This window comes from Eretmochelys imbricata, chromosome 25 (assembly GCF_965152235.1).
Source record: "Eretmochelys imbricata isolate rEreImb1 chromosome 25, rEreImb1.hap1, whole genome shotgun sequence".
NCBI classification, from domain to species: domain Eukaryota; kingdom Metazoa; phylum Chordata; order Testudines; family Cheloniidae; genus Eretmochelys; species Eretmochelys imbricata.
In genome coordinates, this window is record NC_135596.1 from 1,852,993 (window position 1) to 1,879,473 (window position 26,481).

The 26,481-nt window shown below is 46.5% G+C and overlaps 1 protein-coding gene across 1 annotated transcript in view; it reads right to left on the reverse strand.

Annotated features, from left to right (window-relative positions):
* LONP1 (lon peptidase 1, mitochondrial) overlaps positions 1–18,767 on the reverse strand; it is a 48,125-nt gene extending 29,358 nt beyond the window's left edge. Inside the window, exons 1-2 of the mRNA XM_077841879.1 lie at positions 18,353–18,767; positions 9,280–9,368 (exon numbers count right to left, since the gene is read on the reverse strand). Coding sequence (XP_077698005.1) covers positions 9,280–9,368; positions 18,353–18,751 — 488 coding nt within the window. The 5' untranslated portion in view covers positions 18,752–18,767. The remainder of the gene's footprint in view (positions 1–9,279; positions 9,369–18,352) is intronic.
* Between the last annotated feature and the right edge of the window lie 7,714 nt (positions 18,768–26,481).

Consider the following 26,481-nt stretch of genomic DNA (forward strand, 5'->3'; position numbering starts at 1 on the left):
AGACTAGAGGATCTGGCAGTCCTTTCAGACCTTAACCTGTACTTACCCATTCATATGCTCACGCATGTATTCCCGTATGCTGTGCTAGACACACTTAAAAGCTGTGACACTGCTCCCCATATTCTTCATAGTGATATTAGGGTGCTATGATTGTAGCATAATTATTTTATGCAAGATAAGTCACGTGAGGTGCCACTGGACAAGTTATTTGCTGAATATGATTGTCCTAGTTGTATGCATGTATCATTTTTGTATCTGAAGTTATAAATACTATGTATCTGTACTTCAAATGTAGTTACACCTGGATAACACTCACTAGACAAGATGCTTTCAGTCTACACAGTGGGCGGGGAAGGGCCTATTCAGGACAGTGGGCCACCAGAAAGAACAATAGGGCCTTAGGAGAAGCTTATCTCCCACCTGGTGAGCCTTCCCGAGAACACTACAGACAGCCTGTGAGTGATGGCTGCTATGACTCTACAAGGACATATGACCAAACCACATGACTCTGGACTCTATTTGGGGTGTCTATTTTTCCCCACACACTGGTCTGGGAACTGGTTTTGGAACAAAGGGTTCCTGCCATATCTAAAGCTATATATGGTAGGGAGTGACATTGTCAGGGTTCCCTCCCCACTCTGAACTTTAGGGTACAGATGTGGGGACCCGCATGAAAGACCCCCTAAGCTTATTTCTAGCAGCTTAGTTAAAAAATCCCCAGGCACAAATTCTCCCTTGTACCTTGGGTTTAAGTAATGCTGCCACCACCAAGTGATTTAACAAAGAACCAGGGAAGAGGACCACTTGGAGTTCCTCTTCCCCCAGCAATCCCCCCAAGCCCTTACACCCCCTTTCCTGGGGAGGCTTGAGAATAATATCCTAACCAATTGGTTACAAAATGATCAAAGACCCAAACCCCTGGGTCTTGGGACAATGGAAAAATCAATCAGGTTCTTAAAAGATGGATTTTATTTAAAGAAAAGGTAAAAGAATCTCCTCTGTAAAATCAGGATGGTAAGTACTTTACAAGCTAATCAGATTCAAAACACAGAGGATTCCCCTCTAGCCAAAACTTTAAAGTTACAAAAAACCGGGATAAACCCCCCACTAGCAAAGGGAAAATTCACAAGTTGAAAACAAAAAGGTAATCTAATGCGCCTTTGCCTTATTTACTTACTCTTTTTGTAATATCAGAGACTTGTAGAGGATGGTTTATAGGAGGAGGTTTTTTGACCTGATGCTTCTCTGCTTTTCCCAGAGAACACACCACAAAGCCCCCCCCCGGCCAAGATTTGAAAGTATCTTCTTTCCCCATTGGTCCCTTTGGTCAGGTGCCAACCACGTTATTTGAGCTTCTTAACCCCTCAGAGGTAAGGAGGAATTCTAGGTTACCCTTAGCTGTATGGTTATGACAGACATCATTTAGGCCTCTTCACTCCCCACACAAGACGACTTCGGAAACACCTGAGGAACAAAGACTGAACTGGGAGAAGTGCTGAACCGAGGCTAAAGGGATTTCTAGCCTGTGTACAAAACACCTGGGGATTCCAATCTGCAAAGCAAGTTTAGTTTATGCCTTAAGAATCTACAAGTCTGCCTGTACCATCAGTTAGGGTGAGAATCTGCTAATTCATGTCCAATCTATTTAGTATATTAAGCTTAGTTTGCATTTTTTGTTTATTTGCTAGGTAATCTGCTTTGATCTGCTTGCTCTCACTTAAAATCTATCTTCTGTAGTTAATAAACTTGTTTTTGTTTTAATCTAGACCAGTGAGCTTTGACTGGAGTGCTTGAGGAAAATCTCTGCTTGGTTACAAGTGTGCATTGTTCTCTTCACATTGAGGGAGAGGCGGACTGGGTATTAAACCCATATACTGGCCAGATTGACCAGGGCAGGACAGTACTGCTCTGGGGTCCCAGCCTAGGATGCTGGTGGTTAGAGAACCTGCATGAAACTGCGGCTGGGTGTATCCCTACCTGTGTGAATGCTGGTGAAAGTGCAGGCTGGAGGGTATTGCAGCTTGTCACAGGCTGGTGGGTCAGGGGGCTCAATGGTACCCCAGTTCCAGATGACAGCCCGGGGGGAACCTGGCACACAAGCTATTACACATGTATACTTGCATCCACTCTGCCACTTTTTTGCTACACACCTTTAGCATTAGAATTTCAGGGGTAATAACCCAGGGTTATATGCATCACAAGGAGACCCTCTAGGAACCACCCTGCAGTGTGTTATTGGTCCTGTCAGCTACTTTCACACATTTGTTGATGTCAGTGACCACTCACCCTTTTCTCCTGGCCAACTTAGAAGACATGGAGCAAGTGACTGACAATGCATTTCTGTCCTGCTCCTTTTTTCAGGACAAACATGTGCATTGCAGCACGCAACTGGCAAGAATTTCAAGTGAATGTACTCAGACCTTTCTCACACGCCAAAGATGCGTGACCAGAAAGGTGACTGATGCACTGTCACCCTGTGAGACAAAGAAGCAAGAAACTGCCAGTGTCGTGACCGTATGTCCAAGGGTGGACCGCTGCCTCTGGACCAGAAAAACCAGCAAAGCGTGGTGGGGTCATATTGTCTCGAAAACTTGGGATCATGACCAGTGGCTGCAGACCTTCAGAATGAGGAAGCAGATGTTCATGGAGCCCTGTGAGAGCTGGCCCCAATCCTACAGTGGCAGAACTCTGTTCCAGAAACCCATACTGATGCAGAAGCAAGTGCCAGCTTCCAGAGAGCAGTAGTCAATGCTGGACAGCTACCAGTCAATCACAAACCACTTCAGAGTGGGGAAGTCCACTGTCAGGCTTGGGGTAGTGCAGATTTGGGTAGCTATCAACCCTCTCAAACCCATGGCCAGAAATTATAGCGGGGGTCCAGAGAATAGGGTTTGCATGGAGGCCATTGACGGCACTCAAATCCCCAAACTCTGCCCACCAAAAGGAGTGAGAGAGAATGTCAGTTGAAAAGATTACTATTCAGTCATTCTTCAAGGCTTAGTAGATCACCAAGGCAGGTTCGTGCACACTAATGTCAGACACACAGGAAAGGTTCATGATGCCAAGGTGTTAAGGAGACTGAGATTGCACTTGAAGGGGTAGTAAAGAACTTTATTCCCCAGAAATGACATGGGTCTATATGGTGTCTCTGCGCCCAGAGTTATTCTGGGGGACCCAGAGTACTGCTCCTACCTTGGCTAATGAAACCCTACCCTAACCAATCCAGTTGAATTCAACTTCAAACTAAGCAGCTGCAGGAGGATAGTGGAGTGCACCTTTGGGTGGCTGAAGTCTTGTTAGCTATGCCTACACAACCGACTGGATGCCAATGTGGCCAATGCCATCTTCATAATGTGGCCAGCTGTGTGCTTCATAACATTTGCGAGAATAAAGGAGAGTACTTTAGGACAGAGTGTGCACAGGACAGGACTGGCGTGCAAACCCTTTACAGTCAGCATGATCCAGTGAATGTTCATGCTGGTGCTGGATCACAGCAAGCCAGGGAAATCCAGGATGCAAATCATGCCTGTATCTTGGAACAGCAGGCAGAGTCACCCAAACTAAGCACCAAACCCCGTACAGGTGCTGTAAAAAGACAACAGGGACCATTCCCATTCACTTGTGTTTCAATTAGCAGTTTAGTTCCCCTCCTGCTGATGGTCATTAGTCGTTCATTTAGGTAATGACTTGTTATGGGTAGTTGGGACAGGGCACCTCCACAGTTATAACATCTTCTGCTGTATGACTGTTCTGTGATGGGTGTCTGCCCAGTTAAAGTTGTCTGAGAAAGAAGGGTAATGAAACAATCATTCCTGAAATGCTGAACAGTATCTATATTGTGAGCATCAACAGCTAAGTTGTGTTATGTGGAGGGGATTTCTTACACCCTTCAAAAGGAAAGAAAATGATAGAATGCTGTTATTCATTGTTCTTTCATTTTGTATTAATGGTCACAACTGTTAGCCAGACCACAGTTTAGGTGGGGATTAGTCAATGCTTGTAGGACCTGGAGAATAGTTGATGAAGGGGTTGGGAGGGGCTTTTACTACTGGCATCTGTGAGGTGTGCTGGGATAAGGGCACTTCCATGGGGTTACTGATAGTTGGCCTGTAAGTGCCCTTATCCCAGCACACCTCACAGATGCCAGTAGTAAAAGCCCCTCCCAACCCCTTCATCAACTATTCTCCAGGTCCTACAAGCATTGACTAATCCCCACCTAAACTGTGGTCTGGCTAACAGTTGTGACCATTAATACAAAATGAAAGAACAATGAACAACAGCATTCTATCATTTTCTTTCCTTTTGAAGGGTGTAAGAAATCCCCTCCACATAACACAACTTAGCTGTTGACGCTCACAATATAGATACTGTTCAGCATTTCAGAAATGATTGTTTCATTACCCTTCTTTCTCAGACAACTTTTGCAGCCTCCGAGAAAAAAGCACCTGCTGAAAGCGGTAGGTAGCATGAAATAATAGTTTTTAAACATTTACTGTCTTTAAATTTGTGATTGGGATGGTGGGTGCATTTATTTCAGGGGGTAATGTTAACCATTATGTCTTCTTTCAAGGCTGGCCATCATTTCGATGAAACAGGTCTGAAAGTAACCAGACTGAAAAAGGGAGGTGTCTTTCCAGTCCCGTAGTGGGGACCCTAGCAATCTCTGCCAGAGAGATGTTTGAGCTGCTTCTCACCTCTCTACATGTCGCTGAATGGAAGGGATGGTGAGCTGGAAAGGTGGACCAAGCACATTTGCACTGCCATTGAACCTTAAGAACCAGCTGGAGTTTCTGCTGCACCAGAAACATGCAGATGTGCACTTATGGGACTAGAAGGCAATCTGAACAGAAATAGACTATATTCTAAGATAGCTGATGGAGACTGTGGAGAGGGAGAAGAAAACCACTGTGAATGCCGAGCCACCACCAAGTGGGCCCCTGCAATTGCAGGTTCATTAAATCTGGGCCCCTTTGTTCAGCAAAGAGTCGAGACAGGAATGGAGAAAAAAAAAATCACACAGCAATTGTACTTTGTTCCATGACCTTTCCAATCAAGACCACAAGCCACTTTCCTCCCTACTGCAAAGGGACGCTGCATTGTGTCTGTACAGTCACCAGAGCAGAACTCCCCTCCACCCACCTTTCCTCCAGCTTGTGAAGCATGGCTCCAAGCAGGGAGACCCCAGACACCAGGACAGATAACCGCTGTCCCACTCCTCGGAAAAGCGATTGTTCCCCTTCCTTCTCCTTCCTGTACGTAACTAACCAGCCCTGACACTAACCCACCCTGGTATGGCTCCTGTTTGTGGAGAGAAGGATGTTACTGTAACGGAAGTTTGATATCTTGAAGGACAAAACAGTTGCAATTTTGAAGAACCATTAATCTTGTACAAATGCCCTGTCCTCCACCTTGACCTTTCTACCCCCATCCTTGCTGTCCGCCAGTTGGCTGATGAACTCTCAGACCCAGGGGCAATACGATAGTTTGCTGATAATCTGTTCAATAACTTCTGCCATAAGCTTTATGGTGATTCATGGTAATTCAATAAAATGTTGAACATCTTGGTCGGGAACCATTTTGGGGTTGGGAGGGGAGTAGCCTTCCAGTCCTGCATGCAGCCCTGGAGAAAGAGGGAGAGGATATTGGCGGGGTGGGTGGGATTTAAACTTACCAGCCTGGGGTTCTGGTTCCTGGTGAGTCTTGGGATCCTCTTCTGGCTCATCCAGAGGGGCTTGCTGAGCTGGTTCCTCAGGCAGAGATGCAGGATAACTTGCTCCTCCTCCGGGTCTACCGGGGCTGCCACCTCCACAATCCCCATTGCCTCCTCGCCCTGGGTTTAGATGATGACACCCATGGACCTGTGTCCAGTTGCCAGTATAGACCTGGCTGTAAGACGATGTGGCCCATGAGGTTGAGGAGGGGGTTGAGAGTCACCTCAGGCTCTGTACTGGGGGCCCTAGAAAGCACTGGGTCCAACTCCTTGAAGAAGGGGCATATTGGAGAACTCCTTCTGGAGTGACTGCTGGAGTCTTTTGCCTTTCAGTTCCATGGCCTGACACGTTTTATCCGTTCCCAGCATTGAGCTAGTCTGGTGAATACCTACCTGCACCAACCTCTCTGAATCTTCCTGGTAAAGACGGATGTTCTTGGTGTTGTGGGAGAAGGTGTGGACAGTGAACTCCAATCACACATTGATGAGCAGGTGTGCTCAGCTGACCAGGTGGCAACTCTTGGAGCAGATTTCATGTTCGGTTATAGTGGTGAAAACAGTTCTGTGGAAAACTGTTCTGCAGTGGTCCGCACAGAACTGTTAATAAAGGGGGGGGGGGTTCGGGACCTTTATAGATCTGGGTAAGGGTCAAGCAGGAAAGGGTTAGTGCATTGTGGGAATGGGAATGGAGAACTAGGATCCGGTACACACCTCTTACCCCCATTCACACTACAAAATGACATGGCGTGTTCATGCTCATCGTGCTAGTGTTCTTAGAATCATAGAATATCAGGGTTGGAAGGGACCTCAGGAGGTCATCTAGTCCAACCCCCTGCTCAAAGCAGGAACAATCCCCAACTAAATCATCCCAGCCAGGGCTTTGTCAAGCCTGACCTTAAAAATATCTAAGGAAGGAGATTCTACCACCTCCCTAGATAACGCATTCCAGTGTTTCACCACCCTTGTAGTGAAAAAGTTTTTCCTAATATCCAACCTAAACCTCCCCCACTGCAACTTGAGACCATAACTCCTTGTTCTGTCATCAGCTACCACTAAGAACAGTCTAGATCCATCCTCTTCGGAACCCCCTTTCAGGTAGTTGAAAGCAGCTATCAAATCCCCCCTCATTCTTCTCTTCTGCAGACTAAACAATCCCAGCTCCCTCAGCCTTGCCTCATAAGTCATGTGCTCCAGTCCCCTAATCATTTTTGTTGCCCTCCGCTGGATGCTTTCCAATTTTTCCACATCCTTCTTGTAATGTGGGGCCCAAAACTGGACACAGTACTCCAGATGAGGCCTCTCCAATGTCGAATAGAGGGGAACGATCATGTCCCTCGATCTGCTGGCAATGCCCCTACCTATACATCTCAAAATGCCATTGGCCTTCTTGGCAACAAAGGCACACTGTTGACTCATATCCAGCTTCTCGTCCACTGTAACCCCTAGGTCCTTCTCTGCAGAACTGCTGCCGAGCCATTCGGTCCCTAGTCTGTAGCAGTGCATGGGATTCTTCCGTCCTAAGTGCAGGACTCTGCACTTGTCCTTGTTGAACCTCATCAGATTTCTTTTGGCCCAATCCTCCAATTTGTCTAGGTCCCTCTGTATCCTATCCCTACCCTCCAGCGTATCCACCTCTCCTCCCAGTTTAGTGTCATCCGCAAACTTGCTGAGGGTGCAATCCACACCATACTCCAGATCATTAATGAAGATATTGAACAAAACCGGCCGCAGGACCGACCCTTGGGGCACTCCGCTAGATACCGGCTGCCAACTAGACATGGAGCCAGGACTTCCCCCGATCGCCATGAGTTTTCAAAGATAATGGCCAACGACTCTGCAATCACATCCGTCAACTCCTTTAGCACTCTCGGATGCAACTCGTCCGGCCCCACGGACTTGTGCTCATCCAGCTTTTCTAAATAGTCCTGAACCACTTCTTTCTCCATAGAGGGCTGGTCACCTCCTCCCCATGCTGTGCTGCCCAGTGCAGTAGTCTGGGAGCTGACCTTGTTCGTGAAGATAGAGGCAAAGAAAGCATTGAGTACTTTCACTTTTTCCACATCCTCTGTCACTAGGTTGCCTCCCTCATTCAGTTAGGGGCACACGCTTTCCTTGACTTTCTTCTTGTTGCTAACATACCTGAAAAAACCCTTCTTGTTACTCTTCACATCTCTTGCTAGCTGAAACTCCAGGTGTTATTTGGCCTTCCTGATTTCACTCCTGCATGCCTGAGCAACATTTTTATACTTTTCCCTGGTCATTTGTCCAATCTTCCACTTCTTGTAAACTTCGTTTTTGTGTTTAAGATCAGCCAGGATTTCACTGTTATGGCAGGCGACCAGCTTGGCTTATTTACTATTCTTTCTACACATCGGGATGGTTTGTCCCTGTAACCTCAATAAGGATTCTTTAAAATACAGCCAGCTCTCCTGGACTCCTTTCCCCCTCATGTTATTCTCCTAGGGGATTGTGCCCATCAGTTCCCTGAAGGAGTCAAAGTCTGCTTTTCTGAAGTCCAGGGTCCGTATTCTGCTGCTCTCCTTTCTTCCCTGTGTCAGGATCCTGAACTCGACCATCTCATGGTCACTGCCTCCCAGGTTCCCATCCACTTTTGCTTTCCCTACTTATTCTTCCCAGTTTGTGAGCAGCAGGTCAAGAAGAGCTCTGCCCCTAGTTGGTTCCTCCAGCACTTGCATCAGGAAACTGTCCCCTACACTTTTCAAAAACTTCCTGGATTGTCTGTGCACCACTGTATTGCTCTCCCAGCAGATATCAGGGTTACTGAAGTCTCCCATGAGAGCCAGGGCCTGCGATCTAGTAACTTCTGTGGGTTGCCGGAAGAAAGCCTCGTCCACCTCATCCCCCTGGTCCGGTGATCTATAGCAGACTCCCACCACTACATCACCCTTGTTGCTCACACTTCTAAATTTAATCCAGAGACTCAGGTTTTTCTGCAGTTTCATACTTGAGCTCTGAGCAGTCATACTGCTCCCTTACATACAGTGCAGTTCTTGCCCCATGCACACCTCAAAACCAGTGTTTCTTTGGTTTAGATGTGGAAGGGAGGGGGTTCTGGCACAACCATGCACATAGAACCCTGTCCAGTCACCAGTGCAGACACAGCGTATGACATTCAGAGTCTTTGTCTGAGATATCCAGTCTGGAAAAGGAGGTGAAGGAGCAACAAACTGAGGCAACAGTGACTCCTTAAACTCCTTGTCCCTAGAGTCTGATACATAATGGTGTGAACAAAACAACTAGTATGTGGTCTCCACTCAAAGTTCTAATGAGTACATGGAACCTTTTACTTACCGTTGACCAACAGTTTAGGACTTTTCTACAGAAAGAAAGCCAAGACCCATAATTCTCTACCAGCAGTAGCAATGGTGGAAGATGTAGCACAGTGGTAACAAAGGGTAACAGACAGGGTTCAGCCCTTTTTACCACTATGCTACATCTTCCACCATAGTCACCACTGAGACAATTAATGGACTCAGCTTTCCTAGTGCACTCCCAGCACAATCATGCAACCTCATTAGTATTTATATACAGCAAGAGATATCACTTACTTGTCATCTTTCTTCAAAAAGACACCAGCATAAGGCTGGGCAAGGCGAACTTTTCTCCTCAGCAGCTCCACCAGCTTCTTATTTTTCACCTAGGATAGCAATGAGTTTTAAGTAAAAATTCAGAGCAGGCTTCGCAGAAGCTTTCAGCTCCTGTCACACAGGAAGGATGGGCTTGTGGTTACAGACCAGGACTGAATTAGGAAATCTAATCTGGGCTACCTTCCCAACTCTGGTACAGACATCCTGAGACCTTCAGCAAGCCACTCGAGTTCTTTCTGAACCATCAGTCACATACACAGCTGTGAAGCATGGCTGTTGGGTAACACTGTGATACACTAGCTTTTCTTGCCTGTACTGACACCCTACACAAGCAAGAAAAGCATGTTGGAGAACCTTCGGAGCTTCTAAACTAAAACATGGTTACAACATGGGTTCTGGTTTCCTGTAAAACATGAAATCAAGAGTAGGAATACGTGGTCAATTTTCCCCATGGCTAAAGATTAACAGTGAGTACTACATAGCTCCATACAAGGTCCAGGCTTGTTTAACATTTATTTAAAACTCAGAAAAGGGAATGAGCAGCAAGGCGGCAAAATTTGCAGATGACACAAATTTGTTGAAGTTAGAACATCAGAAACACTTAACTAAACTAGATGACTGGGCAACACAATGGCAGATGAAATTCAGTAATGGTAAGTGCAAAGTAACACACTAAGCTTTCTTGGGGCCCAGCCCAAGGCTGTGGAACAAACTCCCTCAGGAACTATTGGGCATCACAAACCTCTCCCAGTGCACTTCTTTGACCTGCCTTCTCTAACAAATATATAGCAACATATACACATACAAATTTTAAAATCAATGTACTCCCTGCACGGACTTGTCCGTCTCGGAAGAAGATGAGAAACACGTGACATGTTAGTTACATTCCTTAATCCATTACTGAATGGTGCTCAAACACTACACTGATGAGCACAGTACAAGAACCTATAGAGAATGGAACAGACATCTTTAAGGCAAATTTGTTCTCTTAGCTATTTGGAATGTATCTGCCCTTCCTAGACAGACATTGGGCACAGTGAGTACTGATGAATATTGAGAACTCCAGCAAGGGAGGGAATTTCTCAGTGTATGTGTTAATTCAGATTCAAGCTAGGTAAAGATACTAAGGAAGTATGAGAAATTATTAAAAGGAATATAAATATTTAAGATAAGTAAACATTAAAGTTTCCCTAGGCAGGTTATTATGATACATGAACAAAATCTTTTTTTAAAAAAATTTCACTTCACAGCTTTTGTCTTACTACATCTTGAAAAAGGCAAAGAAACTTCCTCTCCTTCCAATCCTCTTCCCCCTAGATGTGCAAGGCATACTGCTCCAAGCAAATTCTCCTATTCCATTCCTTAATGGCTCCACGACCAAAGCAATAGCCATGAGCGCACTCCAAAAATTAAAACAGCGCATGCAAAAGTGTGTAACTTGTTTGCCTTCTCTATACAACAGTCAGTTTTTAACATTCGCTGCAGAACAAGTGCTACTGAAAAACCAGTCATCACAACTCTCTCATTATAGTGCTCCTGAAATTGAAGTGTTGTGCAAATTCTACAATGAGCAATAAACTCTTGGTTGATCTAATGCAGTCCCTGTTTTGCCTTGATACTGCTATTTCTGTTAATCAACACTTTGTATTCTGTCCTGCTATCGATGCCAGTGTAGGAAGTCTGTGGGACTACAGGGTTACAAAACCAACAAGAAAAATAAAAACCAGCCTTCAGAGAGCTTGAGTTTCAAAAAGATCAAGGCCAAAATCCCATCCTTGCCTGTAAATGACATTGAGCTGTTGAAGTGAAATATAGTCAGGGAAAGGGAATCAGCTTCAATCACTCTCCAAGCTATTCCACTCCAAATCTGTTCAGAATGGCAAACCTACAGTTTACAGCAGGTGTAGTCAATAGGCAGCCCACGGGCCTATAGCCAGACAGCCAGCCCCCCCCAGACCAGCATTGCTGGAAACACAGGAGGAAGCCGGAACAGGGCACTTAACATATATTCCAGCACAGCCTTTGAAGCTGTGAAAAGCACAGGTGTGCTGCTACAATGTGCCTCTGGGAACAGATACAACGATTAAGCTCACAGCAGGCAGAGGCCCTGTGACAGACATGGCTCTTAGCCCCTACTAAATAGCGTGATGCACACACACCAACATCCTAGGTGGGAAAATATTTACCCTGACAAAAGAAATGTCCAGTAGTCGAAACTTATTGTTTCTCTCCCTTGCAAGTGTAAACTACTCTTGCGAAAGCTGGCATCACCCAGACAGACCAGCCTCAATTTGGCATAAGAAAGGAGAAAGAGAATAAAGGAGTACAGAGGTATAAGTAGGGGACCTACAGCACCATGATTTTTGAGTGCTTTTCACTATCTATCTGCTGGTCAGATAAGTGACAGCCTCCCAAGGCTTCTGCAGCTAAGAGGGTCCCTAAGCCTTGTCCCTTATTCGTCTTTCCGCGGAATTGAGTGACCGATCCTGGCTTGGCACCGCTGGAATCGAGAGATGCAAGGAGGGTAAGAAGCACCGACACCTGATCTCCTATCTTTAGTGTACACATATTTTGAAATAGAGCTCTATACTTTGTTTTCTTTCTTTGGGATTGTGGCTTCAGTTTTGTAACTTGTTTGTGTGTGTAACATCTCTACATTTAAATAAGTAGGCACTAGCAATTTTGTAACCACATGATTAGAATCTAGCTTAATAAATTTTGGTAACCATTTGTGCATAAGCCTGACTTGTTTTCTCTGGTTTACTGTAAAGCAGCCAACACAATTAAAGAACCTCAGCCATTTTGGCTCTAAAGCCTGGCCATTAGGTGAGAGTACTAAGAGCCTAGCGTTGAATTGTGCCGCCTCCACGGGGCAAACTCTTGGGGCACCCGTCAGTCAACCCTGGCTGCCCGCTGCGAAGGAGCTCTGAGCTCTAGCAGTTAAAGTCACGGGTGGTTAGGACCTTGGGGCATCCGTCAGCCTAGCCCGGGCTGCCTGCCGCGAAGGGACAGTGCGTCCTAGTGGTTAAAGTCACAGATGGTATAAACGGGCATAGCTGGCACCTCACCAAACATCCTTGGCCGTCGGCTAACAGGGCCATATCCAGACCAGACACTTTTAAATGGACTGCATGGACTGAAGCCGAACAGAAGCAGGCAGAAAGAATGTTGCACAGGCAACCTAAATATTGGCATTTTTTTAACTTTTAAGTACTGGAATTTGCAACGTAAATAGGCTTCTTCTAACAGTTATGATTAGGGCTCCATGTCTGTCACAGAGGTTGCAGAATTCATGGATTCTGTGACTTTCTAAGACTTCTGCAGCAGGAGCAGCCACAGCTTGGCAGCCCCTGGCAACAGTCCTGGGGGTGGCCGGATCAGCGGCAGCTCAGCGGCCCCTGATGCTGCTGGCCCTGGCCCTGCCCCTCCGAAGAGCCCCCAAGCAGCGGCTCTCCCCCGGGGTTTTCCTCCAGAGCAGTGGTGGCGCACCCTTGCCAGGGGCGGTGGCTTCCCCCCACCACCCGAGCAGCAGTGCTCCCCCCGGACCCTCCCAGGAACGGCAGCTCCACCCCTCCAGCTGGTATTTATAGTACAAGTCATGGACCATGATTTTTTATTTATTGCCTGTGACCTGTCCATGACTTATTAAAAATACCCATGTCTAAATCGTAGCCTTAGTTATACCCTTTTTTTTTTGCACAAGACCCCCCAGCCTCATTCAGTGAAAAGATGGAACATGCCTTGGGAATTACATCAACTCTGTGTAATGACTGAGGCTGTTTGCAGGATCTCAGTCTCATTTGCTCTAGAAGCTGAAAGGTTTATACTAGGGCTGTTGATTAATCAGCTTTAACTCACACGATTAAAAAAAATTTATCTTGATCAATCACACTGTTAAACAATAAAATACCAACTGAAATTTATTAAATATTTTTCTATTTTTTCTACATTTTCAAATATATTGATTTCTATTATAACACAGAATACAAAGTGTACAGTGCTCACTTTATATTTTTTATTACAAATATTTGCATTGTACACAAGAAAATATTTCAATTCACCTCATACAAGTACTGTAGTGCAATCTCTATCATGAAAGTGTAATTTACAAATGTAGATTGTTTTGTTACATTACTGCACTTAATGTAAAACTTTAGAGCCTACACGTCCACTCAGTCCTACTTCTTGTTCAGCCAATTGCTAAGCCAAACAAGTTTGTTTATATTTACAGGAGATACTGCTGACTAGTTCTTATTTACAATGTCACGTGAAAGTGAGAACAGGCATTCACTTGGCACTGTTGTAGCTGGCTTCACAAGGTATTTACGTGCCAGATATGCTAAACCTTTGTATGCCCCTTCATGCTTCAGCCACCATTCCAGAAGACGTGCTTCCATGCGGATGATGCTCGTTAAAAAAATAATGCATTAATTAAATTTGTGACTGAACTCCTTTGGGAAGAACTGCATGTCTCCTGTTCTGTTTTACCCACATTCTGCCACATATTTCATGTTATAGCAGTCTCAGATGATGACTCAGCACATGTTCATTTTAAGAACACTTTCACAGCAGATTTGACAAAATGCAAAGAAGGTACCAATGTGAGATTTCTAAGGAGAGATACAGCGCTCAACCCAAGGTTTAAGAATCTGAAGTGCCTTTCAAAATCTGAAAGGGATGAGCTGTGGAGCATGCTTTCAGATGTCTTAAAAATGCAACACTTTGATGCAGAAACTACAGAACCCAAACCACCAAAAAAGAAAATCAACCTTCTGCTGGTGGCATCTGACTCAGATGATGAAAATGAACATACGTCAGTCTGCTCTTCTTTGGATCATTATTGAGCAGAACCCATCATCAGCATGGACACATGTCCTCTGAAATGGTAGTTGAAGCGTGAAGGGACACATGAATCTTTAGCTCACATGGCACGAAAATATCTTGCAATGCCGGCTTATAACAGTGCCATGTGAACACCTGATCTCACTTACAATGTCACCTGAAAAGAAGACGTGGGCAGCATTTTCTCCTGCAAATTGTAACCAAACTTGTTTGTCTGAGCGATTGGCGGAAGTAGGACTGAGTGGACTTGTAGGCTCTAAAGTTTTAGATTATTTTTGAATGCAGTTATTTTTTGTACATAATTCTACATTTGTAAGTTCAACTTTCATTATACAGAGAACTTGTATTAGGTGAACTGAAATATACTTTTTTTTGTTTTTTACAGTGCAATTATTTGTAATCAAAATATAAAGTGAGCACTGTACACTTTGTATTCTGTGTTGTAATTAAAATCAATATATTTGAAAATTTAGGAAACATCCAAAAATATTTAAATAAATAGCATTCTATTATTGTTTAGTCGCGTGATCAATCGCACAATTACTTTTTTTAATCACTTGACAGCCCTAGCTTATACAGAACAAAGCAAGGGACTGCACAAAGAGAAAGGATGGTCCAGCAGTTAAACAGGTGAATGTCACACAAGAGAACTCAATTTTATCCCTGCCACAGAGTTCCTATGTGATGTACATAAGTCACTTAAGCCAAACTTTCACAGGTTGTCACTAATTGTGTTCTTCATTTTCTGGATGCCCAACCTCTGATACCAGAGGCCTGATTTGCAGAAGCATTGAGCACCCACAATTGCAACAGAAGTTGTTTAGACCTGTGGCTGCTCAGTGCGTCTGGCAGTAAGGCAATGTGATCAGGAGGAATAAGCACACGGTTGGGAATCACTGACATTGTGTGGCCTCAGGCATCTGTCTCAGGTTCCCCAGCTGTACATTAGTAAGGCACCCAGCTACTACAGTGATGAGCACCTTAGAAGAGACAACGAAGAAATGAATAATTACATTTTTGGAGTAGGGTTCTATTTGTGTTAGTAAATAGTTTGAAGCTACACACTGAATGTTGAGATGAGGACAGAAGGAATACTTAACAGACGCCTCATCCCCAGAGCACCATCCATCCAGTGCACTGAATGAATGAGGTATGGAACCTAGTATAGCATCACGTAATTAAAGGCTACCATTAATGCATATATACAGGCTTATCAGAATTTGATTTTTTAAAATAATTTTGAGGCATGATAATGTTCTTTAAAAAGAAAAGGAGGACTTCTGGCACCTTAGAGACTAATAAATTTGAGCATGAGCTTTCGTGAGCTACAGCTCATAAACCTATGTTTAAGTCTTTTTTTTCTATTTGTATCTATGTCAATATTCACAGCTACACAAAATTATGGATTAAGTGTTTTTTAAAATGTTTATATACACATGTGGGAAATTACAAATGAATCAGACAATCCAGGAATCGGAAAATTACTTAATGATAGTAGACAGTGAACTTTTTAACCATTAAAACACAAACTGTCATGACATGTTAGAATATACAAAGTAAATATCCTTAAGTCAAACCAGTAAATTCTCAAGCAGCAATTTTATTGCTTTTTCTATTAGTAAATTTCTATCATCATCCATGGAATTATTTTCTCATAGATTTGAGTGGGTGTATGGTGAACTTGACATTTACCAACACTTATTAATAAAAATTAAATCCTTCCAGACCTACCGATTTTCAAGGGGGCAGAATGAATGTTGCACAAGAAACCCAAATTCTGGCATTTCCTAATATTTGAGTGTTTAACTTTGAAACCCAAACATTTTAATATAGTATTTATGAACGTAATTATGATAACCATACAAGAATTAAAACTTACATTGGTCTGACTCTTGATATTTTTACTCCAAGATTAGCATCAATAAAACTGTCAATACAGCACTACCAGGTGCTAAGAATCAATATTTACACATTCCAAATGCTTAATATCCACAAAATAAAGTCCGTCCATCCATCCTCCTGACTCAAACAGCATATTCAGTTTCAGATTTAGATGTGTTGTTAAACACCTGCAAATCGTGTGATAAGGGTGCCAAACCATACAGCTGTACAAAAAAGTAGGACATATTCCAAAGTGAACATGGCCAGGCATATAACTAGAAAGGCCACTATCACGGTCAGCATGCCCCAAAATGTGACACACTCTCTCTCTGAGGTTTCTTTGGTGTTTTTTGACTGAAAGATGCAACCATAGAAGTAAGTAATTGTCAAGGTTCCTTCCCCGCTCTGAACTCTAGGGTACAGATGTGGGGACCTGCATGAAAGACCCCCTAAGCTTATTTATTGCTTACTAACTCTTTACAGGAGTTCTGACCTGCATTCCTGCTCTGGTCCCGGCAAAAGCATCACAGAGACAGAGAGAACCCTTTGTCTCTCCCCCCCAAGCTTTGAAAGTATCTTATCTCCTCATTGGTCACTTTGGTCAGGTGCCAGCGAGGTTATCTTAGCTTCTTAACCCTTTACAGGTGAAAGGGTTTTTCCTCTGGCCAGGAGGGATTTTAAAGTGTTTACCCTTCCCTTTATATTTATGACAGTAATAAACTATGGAAATGAGACTCATCACTGCCACTTTAAGGACATCAGGAATACATCATGTTCACATACATGTGAACATGTGCACCCAAGGCTGAATCAAGGACACAATCACTATGGTAATAAAAACAGATGAAAAGAAGATTTACAGTCAGCGTAAGCACTGACATTCAAGGACAGCCTAAAATTTACTTCGTAAATCTAGCTGCAGTGCAATCTCCAACTGCCACAAGTTGGTTTTACATAGTGGTAAACAAGATGAACAGCTGGAACTGGGAAGACATAAAATAAACTAACTATGCAAGTCCTCTGCCTCTCGGTCCAAGAGGCTAAGCAAAGTTCTCTCTGGACTCCTGTTTTTGTGCCCTGCCTAGTCACATGGCCCTAGTGTACCCCTCTCCTTCCTTTAACCTTCTTTTGACTTACTCAAGGCCACATTATAGCTCTGCCACATACTTGCTAACAGAACCCAAGAATCCTGGCTCCCTGTCCCTACTAATGCTTCCAGTCTTGGGCTTGTCTACAGACAAAAGTTCTTCTGCTTTAACTATATATGAGACAGCAAATAAGCTATGCCGGCCCCTAAAATGACCCATTACCCCAGTATAACTGCAAGCATACTAGGGGTTGTACCAGTATAACTATTTCATTAAAGAATCACACCCCTAACCGAGGGCATGGTTATACTGGAAACTTCAAAGTGCTGTTGCAGGGGTGCTCCCACGGCTGCGCTTTGAAGCACAAGTGTGGTCATTTTTCACTCCCCTGAGCTAGCAAGTTAGAGCGCTATAAAATTAAGTGTAGACAAGCCCTGGGTTACTCTACCAAATCTGTGCATAGACCAGGGCACAGCATCAACTGCAACAGGTGACACCTTAGAGACTAACCAATTTATTTGAGCATAAGCTTTCATGAGCTACAGCTCACTTCATCGGATGCATGTAGCTCACGAAAACTCATGCTCAAATAAATTGGTTAGTCTCTAAGGTGCCACAAGTCCTCCTTTTCTTTTTGCGAATACAGACTAACACGGCTGCCACTCTGAAACCTGCAATAGGTGGGCTCCCAGAAAGGCATGCTCATCTTCTACATGACTGGGATGCAGCAAGGGTGGGGTTTTAATATGACTTTGCCAGTCCACATCCTCCCATTCTAGGCCAGCAGAGAGCTCCTCTCCCTCTGTGTGGATCCAGAAGCTTTAGCTCACATTGCAGGGTCACAGGCTTCCGGGCCAGGCAATCTGTCTCCCCAGAGCTGGCAGGGTGCAAAGGAGGTGGGAGGGTCTGTGCCCCTGCAGCACGGTCCCTTTACCTCCACGCACTAGGCAAAGGGGTAGAGAGGAGCTAGGGCCGACCCAGCGCCAGGGGGTGTCCGTGGCTCTGCCGGGAAAAAGGATGCAGTGCGCAGCCCTGGGAGAGGAGAAAGGGTCCCAAGCACTGCGATGAAATGGAGAAGGGGGCTGCGGGCGGTGAGCAGGGCACACGGGATGGCGTCCCAGACCCCAGGCATGAGAGCCGGGCAGGCGCAAGGGATGGGGGAGCCGGGCGGCTGTTGGCCAGAGGGGGCGCGCCGGCTGCCCGCGGAGTCCGGCCCCCGTTACCTCCAGGATCTTGATGAAGCGCGGGAAGACGGGGTTGCGCGTCACGGCGATGAGCGGCACGTTGGGGAAGCGCTCGGGGATGAGCAGCGGGGTCAGCGCCGTCATGGCCGGGGGGGCGCCGGCGGGATCGGCCCCGCCGCCCCCGCCGTCCTCGGCTCCGCCGCTCTCCAGCCCGTCCCCGCCGCCCAGGCTGCCCAGGCCACGCAGGCATCGCCGGGGCCCGACGCTGAGGCCGGCGGGGGGAGACGGGGCCGGGCCCCGCGGAGCCCACAGCGCCCACGGGGAGGCGGAGGAGCAGGCCGCGTACAGCCGCCGCCGCGCTGGACCGAGCGGGGCAAGGCCCCCGGGCAGCCCCGGCCGCCAGCAGCGCCACAGCCGCAGGTAGCGGGCCGCCGCCATGCCACCGGCGTGCGCTCCGCGCCACCCCTCAGCCCCGCCCCGCAGGCGGTCGCGCACATATGACGAATGCACGCGTCTCCCACAGGGCCCATCGCTGCGCGTGCGCAGAAATGCCAACTCGGGTGACGGCGCCAATGCGCAAGCGCCGGGAGGGAGGTAGCGTGCACGCGTGGTACGGTGGGCCCTGTCCCCGTCACCTGATCCGTCCCTTGTCGCCCAGTTCCAGCTTCTGACGAAGGGAGATCAGGGCACCTCGTGGGCGTTGACTCCCGCGTCACCCGCCCCCCGCAACGTCCTTGGGCCACTGCCTGGCCCCGCCCCCCAGCTCCCTCAGGACCCGCCCCACCTGGCCCCGCCCCCGAGCTCCTTCAGGACCTGCACCAGGTGGCCCCGCCCCCCAGCTCCTTCAGGACCCGCCCCACCTGGCCCTGCCCCCCAGCTCCCTCCGGACCCGCCCCACCTGGCCCCGCCCCCCAGCTCCTTCAGGACCTGCCCCGCCCCACAGAATCTTGGGAGATCAGGGTTGGAAGGGACCTCAGGAGGTTCTAGTCCAGCCCCCTGCTCAAAGCAGGACCATCCCCAACTAAACCATCACAGCCAGGGCTCTGTCAAGCCGGGCCTTAAAAACCTCTAAGGAAGGAGATTCCACCACCTCCCCCCTCAGTAACCCATTCCAGGGCTTCACCACCCTGCTATTCAAATAGTTTTTCCTAATGTCCAACCTAGACCTCCCCCACTGCAACTTGAGACCGTTGCTCCTTGTCCTGTCATCAGCTACCACTGAGAACAGCTGAGCTCCAGCCTCTTTGGAACACCCCTTCAGGTAGATGAGAAGGTTGTGAAAAAATTGGAAAGAGTCCAGCGGAGGGCTACAAAAATGATTAGGGGACTGGAACACATGACTTATGAGGAGAGGCTGAGGGAACTGGGATTGTTTAGTCTGCGGAAGAGAAGGATGAGGGGGGATTTGATAGCTGCTTTCAACTACCTGAAAGGGGGTTCCAAAGAGGATGGATCTAGACTGTTCTCAGTGGGAGCTGATGACAGAACGAGGAATAATGGTCTCAGGTTGCAGTGGGGGAGGTTTAGGTTGGATATTAGGAAAAACTTTTTCACGAGGAGGGTGGTGAAGCACTGGAATGCGTTACCTAGGGAGATGGTGGAATCTCCTTCCTTTGAAGTTTTAAAGGTCAGGCTTGACAAAGCCCTGGCTGGGATGATTTAGTTGGAGATTGGTCCTGCTTTGAGCAGGGGGTTGAACTAGATGACCTCCTGAGGTCCCTTCCAACCCTGATATTCTATGATAGTCTCCATATGCACATGGTGTGAGAGCAATTTGAATATTAAAGTAAGCTATTTATTGGGAGGCTGAATCTGAAAGAGCTCCTTGACCAAACAATCCTAAACTTCTAGCACTATTTCCTCCCTTGGCTCTGGTGAGGCATACAGTCAATCTGAGTATACCTGTGGATGCCAGAACACTGAAATAAGAGCTCTTAATGAAAAAGCTCACTACCCAGGGCAAAACTTCCCAAAGGAGTAGTAGTGTGCACAAGTTTCAGAGTAACAGCCGTGTTAGTCCGTATTCGCAAAAAGAAAGGAGTACTTGTGGCACCTTAGAGACTAACCAATTTATTTGAGCATAAGCTTTCGTGAATTACAGCTCACTTCATCGGATGCATACTGTGGAAAATACAGAAGATGTTTTTATACACACAAACCATGAAAAAATGGGTGTTTATCACTACAAAAGGTTTTTTCTCCCCCCACCCCACTCTCCTGCTGGTAATAGCTTATCTAAAGTGATCACTCTCCTTACAATGTGTATGATAAACAAGGTGGGCCATTTCCAGCACAAATCCAGGTTTTCTCCCCACCCTCCCGAACAAATCCACTCTCCTGCTGGTAATAGCTTATCTAAAGTGATCACTCTCCTTACAATGTGTGTGATAATCAAGGTGGGCCATTTCCAGCACAAATAACTTAGGCTTGAATAGAGACTGGGAGTGGCTAAGTCATTATGCAAGGTAACCTATTTCCCCTTGTTTTTTTCTACCCCCCCCCCCCCCGCTCCGTTTCTCAGTTTCTCAGACGTTCTTGTTAAACCCTGGATTTGTGCTGGAAATGGCCCACCTTGATTATCATACACATTGTAAGGAGAATGATCACTTTAGATAAGCTATTACCAGCAGGAGAGTGGGGTGGGGAGAGAGAAAACCTTTTGTGGTGATAAACACCCATTTTTTCATGGTTTGTTGTATAAAAGCATCTTCTGTATTCTCCACAGTACGCATCCGATGAAGTGAGCTGTAGCTCACGAAAGCTTATGCTCAAATAAATTGGTTAGTCTCTAAGGTGCCACAAGTCCTCCTTTTCTTTTGGTGTGCACAGTGGCAGGCATTCTTGGCAATCTGCCAAGCAGGAGTTGAACTCACTATCCTTGAGTATTGCTCAAGGTCAAGGGGTGAGCCTTTTGCCCTGAGTGCTCCAATAACGCTGAGAGCAATCAACCTCTATGCACATTTTCCATTGCACGTATGCAAATCACTCTCTGCTGTATGTTGCCCAGATGCTAGTTTGTAGTGCTAGCTTTAAGTGTTTTATTGCTCCCCTGGAAGGGCAGTGGGTTCAGGGCATGAGCTCAGATCCAATCCCATTGAGTGAGAGCAGTCTGGGGAGGCCCAGTACCAGAGTTGGAGACTGCAGGTATATGCAAGAAAACATTCTAAGAACTGGACAATTTAATGGTCACATTTTAGGGGCACTTTATCTTTAAAATTGCTCAGATTACCTCAGCTTGGACCAGTAACTTTCTCCCATGCCCTGCTGAAGCACGGTTGTCAATTGGTATGGAATTGTAAAAGGCAGCTGGAAAAGGCAGCTGTTAAATGGTAAACTAGTCTCAGCCTTAGCTCTAGTAGCCCATTGATAATCAACACAAGGGATTGATGTTACTTAGACATTAAGCATCACCTAAACTTGAGAGTGAAGTCCTGGCCCCATTGAGGTCAGTGACAATGCTTCCATTGACTTTAATGGAGCCAGGATTTTACTCTGTGTCTGTCGGCAGAGTGATGGACAGCACAAAGGCATAGCCAGGTTGAAGTAGGTTCCCCTTTGAGCATACACAGCTCTTTGTCCTGGCTGTGGAAACCTAAGGCACCACCACAAATTCCCCTTGGGTGAGGGGCTGTGTTGCTGTCCTGTTTGGCAGGCCCTTATGGCCAAGGAAAAGCTCTTGCAACAGCGCTGGGACTTTATGCTGTTGCCGCAGGGGTTCTGTCAGTTTTTCCAAAGGCTCTAAAATCTGCACACAGGCAGTTGCCTAAGAAAAGGCTTCTTATGTGACTTTGGACATGTTACTGAGACCTGCATAGAGCATCACCTGCAGCCCAGGAGGATATGGGAGGAAGGATGGGCTTGTGTGTAAGGCCCTGCCCCGCTCAGGCACACTGGCATCTCTTCCTCACATCATGGGACCTTGGCCAACTTTCCCTATCTGGTGGCTAGTTGGACTCTCCGGGGGCTTCTGGTGCTGAGCATAGGATTCAGGAGGCAATTGCATGGTGCAGTGTCTAAAGCTCGGGTGGAGCAGGCGTTTGCTTGGGAGGGGGTGAGAGACATTGGGGGATATTTGGGTAGGCAGCAAGCCTGGGGGGCATAGTGCTGAGCTTCCAGGGTGACAGTAGCTATGACCATGTGAGCAGTGGGAATGATGGGGAAGAGAAACCCTGCAAACCCTCCCTCCAGTCAGGAGCATTCTGAGGCCCACACAGCCCTGAGACAAGGAGTGGAGCTGAGAATGGGCAGGCTCAATGCATGGCTTGGGCACACAGCCCTGAGATCCAGTGGGGAGCAGAGAATGGGAAGATTTGGTGCATATCACGGGAGTGCAGGGCTGAGACTTACTAGGGCTGGCTAATTCTGTGGTGAGGAGTGGCCCTGAAGCCTATTTTGACTGGTATAGGGTTTTGACCAAACTGGGTTCTGAGGAGCTTTCAAAGGCTATGTTACATCAGACAGAGCGGAGCAGAGGAGGAGGGGTTGGGTACATTATGGGCTCAGGGACAAGTGTTGTACTTGGTGTAATTGTTGTTTTGACTGACAATAGTGAGTACACTCCAGGAATTTCTGGAGCTGCAATAGCAACATAATTCACTGCATTCCCGTCCCTATGCAGAATTTGCCAAAATATGTTACAGTCCCCACAGATGCCTCTCAATGGTGCCCACAGCTTAGAATGGGGTGGGTCACGTAGGTTAGTGACATGGGACCTCTTCTTGCTGCTGCTCTCTTGTTCTGTGGAATCACAGCATTTGCTATATCTATATAGAAAGGCTCTAGCTGTCACAGCTGCGAAGAAAACCTTCAGCACGTGAACTGAATGTGGCAACTTCCTGAGTCTGGAAGGGAGCCTGAACCAAGAGATATGAGGAACTGCTCCAGTTAAGAGGAACTGCCCCTAGCATTAGCTCAGATGCCCAATGATGATACTTTAGGCTTGGATTTTTCAAATGAGCGTAAGGGAGCTAGGCACTGAAGTGTCAATGGAAATTAGGTGCCTAACTCCTCTAGCCCTTTTGAAAATCCAACCCCCCCATGCCAGCATAATTATTTTATTGCTGCTCAAAGCATTTCAGGTGAAGGCTGATCACAGATCAGTGCAATGGTTTGTAGTAAATTGTATTTATAGCTGCATAATGTATGTTCAGATTGTCCTGCCAGGAATGCAGGGAAAGGGGAGCCCCACAGCCCTGTTTACCCATCAGCAACGGGCTGCAGCTTCCTGAGCTGGCCAAGTAACCTCTGCTAGCTGGCAGCAAGTACCAGTCGTGCTGCTACAGCACAGAGGGGCTGGCGGGAGGGCTGATTCGTGTGCTGGCTGGTGCAGAGAGACGGGTGATTTGATTAGGGAGGGGTGAGGTACTTCTGGATTCCCAGTGCCTGTTACTGTCCCCACAAGGATAAGCAGAAAGGGTGTGCGGCTGTGCTGTGTGGGAAGTGTCACCTGAGCTCTGCATTTCCTGCTTTGCTAATGTTTGTGTTTATTCTTTTCTTGTAATGCCAATATTCTTTTGGGGCCTGAACTACGATTTTCCTGGTGCTCCAACACTTGACCCTGGGGAATTAAACTCTCCCATTGTGGAAGGGCATGAGGAGCACAGCACAATTATCATTCGTTATGAGCCTCCCAAGAGATGATTGTGGCCAGAGATCAGGAATTCCAGTGCCAATGACCGGAGAGGCCAGTAAGTGACAGTCAGCAGGACAACAGTGGAGTTGACACTCTACACCCCAGGGGAGCGCCCTGTAACTCCCATAGTCCTCATTTGTATATAATTGTTATATTGCATATAAAGCAGGCCGTGTGAGGTATCAGGGGACAGAGAGAAATCTGATGAGGTTCAACAAGGATAAGTGCAGGGTCCTGCACTTAGGATGGAAGAATCCAATGCACCGCTACAGACTAGGGACCGAATGGCTCGGCAGCAGTTCTGCAGAAAAGGACCTAGGGGTGACAGTGGATGAGAAGCTGGATATGAGTCAACAGTATGTCCTTGTTGCCAAGAAGGCTAACGGCATTTTGGGCTGTATAAGTAGGGGCATTGCCAGCAGATCTAGGGACATGATCATTCCCCTCTATTCGACATTGGTGAGGCCTCATCTGGAGTACTGTGTCCAGTTTTGGGCCCCACACTACAAGAAGGATGTGGAAAAATTGGAAAGTGTCCAGCGGAGGGCAACAAAAATGATTAGGGGACTGGAACACATGACTTATGAGGAGAGGCTGAGGGAACTGGGATTGTTTAGTCTGCGGAAGAGAAGAATGAGGGGGAATTTGATAGCTGCTTTCAACTACCTGAAAGGGGGTTCCAAAGAGGATGGATCTAGACTGTTCTCAGTGGTAGCAGATGACAGAACGAGGAATAAAGGTCTCAGGTTGCAGTGGGGGAGGTTTAGGTTGGATATTAGGAAAAACTATTTCACTAGGAGGGTGGTGAAGCACTGGAATGCATTACCTAGGGAGGTGGTGGAATCTCCTTCCTTTGAAGTTTTTAAGATCAGGCTTGACAAAGCCCTGGCTGGGATGATTTAGTTGGGGATTGGTCCTGCTTTGAGCAGGGGGTTGGACTAGATGACCTCCTGAGGTCCCTTCCAACCCTGATATTCTATGATTCTATGACAGGTTGTCAAAAGTAATTTGTCTATCTAAATATGTGTATCATTAATGCATATGAAGTTATGAGAATGTGTTGTATGGTTGTCACTAAAATATGCTGTGGGTTTTGGAAGCGCCCAGATACTAGCTCCCCTAAAACAATAACCAGGGGGATAATCAACACCCAGGAGGGTGTTGAACAACCATCAACAGCCATTGTCCAGCAAGGGAACTACAATGCAATGACTCACCTTCACAAGGCCACACCCAGGGAATTACTCAACCTTGCTGGGTGACTCAGCAATGCCCACCAGACTTGCCTGGACTTGTGCTCTCCAAGCACATGGACTGAGGGTATAAAACAGAACACAGTGGCCTTTTCTCCTCCCCACACCTACACTGCAAGCAACAAGGATGCTCAGAAGACTGATGATTTCAAAAGAGGAGACTGCCCCAGGTTTAAGGGAGAAACCTGTATATTAAAGACTGTAAGATCCAGTGGGGTGAGAACAATGCTTGATCTAAATACTGTCTAGTGTGATAAGGGTTAAGGTTTAGACTACAAGCTTATATTCTATTTTATTTTGGTAACCACTCTGACTTTTTGCTTATCACATGTGTGACTTATCACTTATAATCACTTAAAATCTATCTGTTGTAATCAATAAACTTATTTTACTGTTTATCTTTACTAGTGAGTTTGCCCAAAGTGCTTGGTAAATCTGCTAAGGTTTACAAAGGCTGGTGTATATCCACTTTCCATTGATGAAGTGGTGAACTAATTAATAAACTTGCAATGCTCAAGAAAGGGTCTTGAGCAGTGCAGGATGGTATATTTCTGAGGTACAAGGCTGGGAGCTGGGGGGATTTGGCTGGTGCCTTTCTCTGTGTGATTCATGAGTGGCTCTGGGAGCATTCATGCAATCCAGCTCGGTGTGCAGCTCCACATGCTGTTGTGCTGAGTGATAACAGCGCCTGGAGGGGTTTGCTGCTTGTCACTAGCAAAGCTTGTGAGAGACAGCCCAGGCTGGAGAGTTAAGGGGGCAAAGCGGTCCCACAGTCCCAGGCTGCACCCCGGGGATCCCGTCACAAGTCTAATAAGGGACTATTAGGAAAACAAGCAGGAAGGAAACAGAATGTCTCACGATAAACCCTTTTCAGCAAACACGGGTGGTTTGTTAAGAGACAAGGCCATTATGAGGGAAAAGGCCTGGGAACCAGAAGATCCAAAGGACGATAGCAGTTTAAAAAGGGACTCTCAGGAGAGGGGTTAGCACTCCAGGGGCAGTTGCCTGAAGAAGCTAGGCCTGCCTAGCACACCATGAGGGGGATGCTGGACTTCAGTAAGACAGAGATTTGTGTAGACTATTTGTTTTTTTTTAAATCCTTTTTCTGGATTGAGTTATTTCTACTGTTAAAGTAACACTACTCTGGTCTAAGCAGGCTGGTCACCACTGGCTCCAGACGCCTGCAGGTGTCCAAACTCAGTCAGACCTGGTGGATATGCACAGTTGATGCACAGGGTGCTGCGGCCCAAGGCCAGCTCAAAGAGTAGGGGAATGGTGGAATT